The sequence below is a fragment of the Dipteris shenzhenensis genome, chromosome 15, assembly GCF_047967505.1.
Source record: "Dipteris shenzhenensis isolate YYH24624 ecotype China chromosome 15, Dip_SZ_1.0, whole genome shotgun sequence".
NCBI lineage: Eukaryota > Viridiplantae > Streptophyta > Polypodiopsida > Gleicheniales > Dipteridaceae > Dipteris > Dipteris shenzhenensis.
The window spans coordinates 50,360,416-50,366,440 of NC_141610.1; the positions used below are offsets into that span (position 1 = coordinate 50,360,416).

Sequence of the window (6,025 nt, forward strand, 5' to 3'; positions counted from 1 at the left end):
GAGAGTTTGGGGATAAGGGTAAAGAGGTGGGAAGAAGAATGGAATATAATCTTTGATTCAGTTGTGTGTTTTTAAATATACACAGCTACGGGATACGATAAGGACTTGATGGGGGGAAGGGGAGGACACGAGGGGGAAGTAAAGGCGACTGACGGCGTAGATTTGAGGAGATCCAAAATTGAAGCGATATGAGCCATTGATTAAGTTTTCACGATTCACCATGCAAAACTGACTGCGATCAACCCAACAACAAAGAAGCGCTCTCCATACTACTATCGTCTCTTCGACTCCACGCACTCCATAGTCCATACTGTCTCTGTGTTGTTCTCTTTTACGTACTTAGATTAGCTGTTGTTGTAGCTGTTGCTCTCTCTCTGTAGCTCCCCAAGCTCCCTCCGCCTCCTCTTTCTCTGCTTTTTTGTCTTTCCATCTCCCTTTTGCCAGAGCTTCCGCACATGCCCTGTCTCTCTTCCTTTTCTTCCCCTCCCTTCCCTTCTGCCCATCCCTTTTCTCCTCGACTTCTTCCCCTCTCCTACTTCCCTTGCCATGGCCAAAACTTCTGGTCACTCCCCCCCCCACCCGCCTTGCCTCCCCTCCTCTTCTTTTCCCACCCCCATCGCCGTCGACTCCTCTCATGATAGTGACGATGACTACGTCTACGTTGCCAGCCTCGCCGAGCAGATTGCCCACGCTATGCTCGACGACGATGACTGCCCAGAGGAGGGTTCTCTCTTCAGAGAGCAGGACGATATGTTGAGCTGCTCCCCGTTTCGGGCAGATGCGGCGTTGGATGTCCAGGTGCAAGACCCTCTGCCCGTTTCTGCTTTTGTGTAGTGTGTGGGTGTCTGCTCCGTATTCTTGTGGTTTTAGAGTCGAACTGAAGAGGCAAGTCTGTTATGAATGTGTACGCTCTGTCCTCGTTACATTTCTTTTGAGCGACGTTGTGCAGTATCTCAAAAAATTCCACGGCTTTGATTTTACTCAGCTCATCTGGGAGAGAGGGGAAGCGGGACTCGATTTGTCATGCTTTCTCTTGCTGACCTGAGACGTTCTTGCCAACAGAGTATTGCCCATGACGCTTTGTTGCGCAACTCAAGGGCATCCAGGAGGAGTCTGCAAGGTTGGACGAGCGTCAATTCTTTCTCTAGTCCAGTCTCTGCTACTCTCTACAGGCGCCATACTGCTCCCTTCATTCAAAGCCAGGTTGACATCAGAAAAGCTGCTCGCAACTACGGCAGAGAGGTTTCCATACCAACCTCTTCTCCTGGGCTCCATGCACCTGAACGTGATGGGGGAAACCCGGGTAGCTGGAAATGCCTTCCTAATCTTCGAAGGCAGTCACAAGCCCTAGTTGTGTCACTGGGGAGGAGCTCTTCCGGTGCAGAGAGTACTGCTTTTTCGTCTGCTGTGGATTTACCGCCGATTGAACATTCTGGTCCGGCTGCCCATCCCGCGAACACCCTCTCTTGCTGCGAGAGCATGTCTCAGAGAAGGCACTGCCATGGGAGTCTGGTGAGTGTCAGGATTTTGGTATGAGAGTTTAAAAGCTGACCTTAAATACCCAAGCCCCCTCGCCTTGAATGACATTTCTGATTTGTAAGAGTCGTGCTTGCACTAGGACTGGCAGAATCGAGGAAGGCATTTCTCCAATAGTAGAAGCCGAGGCAATGGCGGGCAACGTAGACATCAGCCGAACAAAGACGGTAGAGGTATCTGCCATTACTATGTCCAAAGCTCTCGAATGACCTCAGCACCGCTCGAAATTACTGAAAGCGCAGGCGTACAAACCTTCCTGTTGGGCTATGGCTCAGCGAGGAAAGAGACCACTGGCACAGGAGTATTTCTACCTCGCACAACCGCGTCAAGTCATCGAAGGATATGTGGTAAGGCCCGAGCGCTATTGTGGGTGTTAATATGTTGGGCTTTGTTTTCTTCTGCGTGCATTCTCAGCCTAATCTATGGTTTCTTTTGTGCTGTTTTGTAAATCAGCTCAGGTTCCTAATAGCTTTGCTGTGGAAGACAGCAAACCGAATGGTCTGCTTCAACGGTAATACGCCTGGCAACCTGACGTTCCTACAGACTGGAATTACTAGAACCGCACTCGCTCTATAACGTTTCTACTGTTGTATAACCATATCTGCCCAACATACTCTAGGACCTAGCTCTCAAAAGATCTAACATTCAAGTACGTTTTGAAATGGATAGATGCTCTCCCTGAGTTTCCTCTCCTTGTAGAATAATTGCAATAAGGAAAGGAGAAACTCCAATCATCAACATCAGGGTTGTAGAGTGAAGCTGGTTGGACTTGCAACAACCAGGAAAATCAACGTACTTGCAAATCTGCAAGCAGGTTGCTCTTCCATGTCTTCTTTTTTTGTTTGGAGGGGGCGGGCATGTTTTCTTTTATATGACAATGCTGATGTCAATTAAGTTGAAGAGGAAATACAAACACCTTAGAATTCTGTTCAATACACAGTATAGGTCTTAATTGGTTGGGTTATAGCAAGAATGTTTTGCAAGCTAATTTAACATGTCATATGACGCAAATGATACACATATGATTGAGGAGTCAAGTTAATCTTTTTTCAACGAGTATTTTGCTAGGTAATTTACATGTAAGTGAAAATTGTAGGGAATGTTGTTTTGAAGACTCTCTCTCTCTTCCTTTGCCTTTGAATTATTGCTTTGATATGTCTATTCAAGCCATGAAAGGAATGTCCTTGACTATTTGACTCTCTTTAATACAATTCTTGCTAAATAGTTACTTAGCAAATACTTGAGCTATGGTTATACACTTTTTTCTCAATGGCACTAATTATAGTGACTCCATGGGTTTTCTCTTAATCACCCATGTAATTTACAAAGAGTATTTGCCATATCTTAAAAAGAATGTAATATAACTTATGTAATTTTTTAATTGTCCAATCCCAAAATCTCAATTGCCAAATAGATAATAAATCTTGTAATACTAGTTGACTTGTTAAAATATACATGTTAAGTTTTCAAACTTGAACAAGGAAAACTCCATAGCTATTTATAGTGTAAGGTCTTGTTTATGGTTGGTAGGTTGGAAGTATTATAATGGTCCATATGGTCTTCACATCATTATGGTTATTACAATAAATGCATGATATTTTGCTTGAATTTTGCACATAATGGGACACTTAGATATTGGTTTCCATGTAAAGGGATATATTGGTTAAATAAGCATTGCAACACTAGCATGATTTGAGATGAAGAGAAGAAATTTAAACAAAAGTAGCAATGTAGTGAAGCCATTGATGGCATAGATTTTGGTCTTGAGATCCTTCTCAACATGTATAGGCTCTCTCGAGATCTCCTTAGACGAGCCCCTTTCCAAAGTCCTCTTGAAAGAGCACCTCCATTATGAAAATTGGTTCCCATGTGCCTCTCTAGTCACCCTTTACCTTTAGTCTTCTTAAGAGCCTTTTGTATGCACCCCCATCATTATTGCCTACTTCTAAACATTACTCTAGCCCATAGCCCTTTTTACATGTCATGATATCATTTACATCCCGCCTTCTTAGACATGATGAGCCTCTATTGGTTCCTCACCTTACCATAGCTAAACCACATGCTTTCACAATGATGTTTATTGTAAATTCCCTTACCTTTAAAAAAGGTTTAGAAACAAAGTTGAGAAATCTCCTTCGAAGATCGTTTAGCTTTTCTCATACTAAACTCTCTTCTTGTCTATCCTTCGACTTAATCAAACATTCTTGATATATAATATGCCTTCTTTTTTTCTTTCTATATAAAATTTTTCTTGGTATATGTGTGGTGAAGATGTAGGTTCTATGAGTTTGACTAGGATTTCATTTCAAGTGAGGTTATCATCACCTACTATGCTTTTGTGCCTACTTATATGCCTACTTATATGAACTGTGAATCCTTTTGGTAAGGATAATTTGTAAAATTTAATTAGTAAACATGTTTTCTCTCTCTTAAGTATTAGGAATGGTCCATAACACCTGGTGAATAACTTTGGGCCCTTATCTAAGTTTAGGGTTTTTGAAGATTTTAGTGCCCTAAGATAGGTTTTCTCTCTTTTTCTCGAACTCAAAACTTTCTATGGTGTGGGCTTGTATAACTTCTCATGCTATGTTGAGCCTTTCTAGTGCTATCCTTAGATAATGGATGCAATTGATTCATATCTCCAAGAAAGTCTTTGGTTGCTTGAATCTTCTCTTTTTCAAGTGCCACTACATTGGGGTTGTAAGTTGAAATCCACATAGGGGTCAATGTTTGTTTGGATGTAGCCATTTTTGGTAAGGTTTAGGGCATTTTTTGCATGTGTATCTTACTAGACCGATTACTTATGCATGGCTTAATGGAATGCGACAAACTTTGTCTTCAAGTTGTAGTAACATTCTAATCTTGAACATAAGACAAAAAACACATGGAAACAAGATTTGGGACGAGATCATTAAAGCAGTTCGAGTGCTATGTTGCATGTGAAGCATGTATCCTAAAGAGTATAGGATATAACAATTTATATGTATAGAACAAAAATTTGATGTTTTTGAACATGCAACCAAGTAAATATTCAAAAGTACACTATGTGAGCTTCTCCTCAACCAAAGGACACACCTAATTGAGAACCTTAGAAGTGGTTAAAAGGGCCTCCAATGTTGTACTAAAATTATGTACACCCATTCGAGGGAACTTCCATAACTTTTTCATGTTTTGTTGAAAACCAAATCCAAATGAAAAAATGGCAGTCAAACTAGTGGGACTAGGTCATGGTGCTCTTAAAACATTGATAGTTGGTGATATTAGTATCTAGATTCACCCTAGAATGGAAGAATTTAAAAATGTGCAATTTGTGCATGTGCAAAGATCTTTTAATAAATTCAACACTATTTATAATTTTGGATTGGTTCTTTTTCCATGTAATTCCTTGCTATATGGCTAATAAGCATGTAAAGGCCATTGAATTTCATAATATACAACATCAAACTCAATAGTGTGCCCTTTGGCCTATTTGTATTTTGAAGCAATGTGGGCCATATTACACTTGCTTGAGGGCAATGGGTATATGTAATTTTGCTGAAGTGTATCATCGGTGGGGGAAAATCACGGATTCACTTTCAAATTTCTTCACCTCTCGCTATGCAAATCTTCGAACATTAACCTCCTACCACCCTACAAAGTACATTCTCCTCCTACTAGCCTATAACATCCCTCGTGTAGAGTCAGCTCAATGTGACCTCGTTCTTTTGGCTTGGCATTATCTTTTTTACTCGGATAAGTCATCTTCTATTCTTTGCTCACCTCACAAGCTAGCTAGTCTCCATTCTAGTGGTGGTTCACTGATCATCTCCATGGCATCAATGGCAAGATGTAGCTCATTATGGTTTGCAAGAGAACCAGACAGGCTGTGAGATAGAAAACCTAAAAAGCTTGATCAAGGCACAAGGAAGAGATTGTGGGGTGAGAAAAGAAATGAAACAGTATTGAAATGGCAATGGAAGACACCTTTGCAATGTTTGTGGAGGGAGAAACAATGAGAAGAAAGAAGACTCCTTGCAGAGTAGTAGCATGAAGTAGTTGCAGATGCACACATTTGATCATTGCCATTGGAGCGAATAACATGATCTGTGGTATCACATTTGGTAGGAGCATTCGAGAGAGCAACATTAAGCCATTCAAGTAAATACAAGTCTTGACTCTTCACAGCTTAGATTAGCTGTCTGCATTAGCTATATTGGTACCCTCTGAAACAAAGGAATAATGGCTTGGGTGTATAATGCCAAAGATGTTGTCAATTAAAAGGAGCAACATGGCTCCAACAGTTGGACACAAAATGGAAACAATGTAGGATCATTTCAATTTGAGAAGTCTATGGGCTTTAATAGAACAAGAAAAGGAGAGATTGCCTAGGTGCGGAAGTTATTGATCGAACGACAACATGGGACGAGCACAACATACACATGCTTCATACAATGCAAGTCAGTGGTGGTTGCCTAAACCAGTCCAATGGTTGCTTGTGAATGAGTTTTGG

At 41.2% G+C, this 6,025-nt stretch overlaps 1 protein-coding gene across 3 annotated transcripts; it reads left to right on the top strand.

Moving 5' to 3' along the window:
• Window positions 1-297: 297 nt before the first annotated feature.
• LOC147893936 (uncharacterized) lies at window positions 298-2,360 on the top strand. Of its 3 annotated transcripts, none has more exons than XM_087386076.1 (4): window positions 298-798; window positions 1,063-1,512; window positions 1,619-1,883; window positions 1,990-2,360. In XM_087386076.1, the coding sequence occupies exons 1-4, from the start codon at window positions 547-549 to the stop codon at window positions 2,049-2,051; spliced, it is 1,029 nt and encodes a 342-aa protein (XP_087242202.1). In that variant the 5' UTR covers window positions 298-546; the 3' UTR covers window positions 2,052-2,360. The 3 variants fall into 3 exon arrangements, with proteins under 3 accessions (XP_087242202.1, XP_087242204.1, XP_087242203.1); XM_087386078.1 differs by having other exon boundaries at window positions 1,995-2,360; XM_087386077.1 differs by having other exon boundaries at window positions 1,628-1,883.
• Window positions 2,361-6,025: the final 3,665 nt, after the last annotated feature.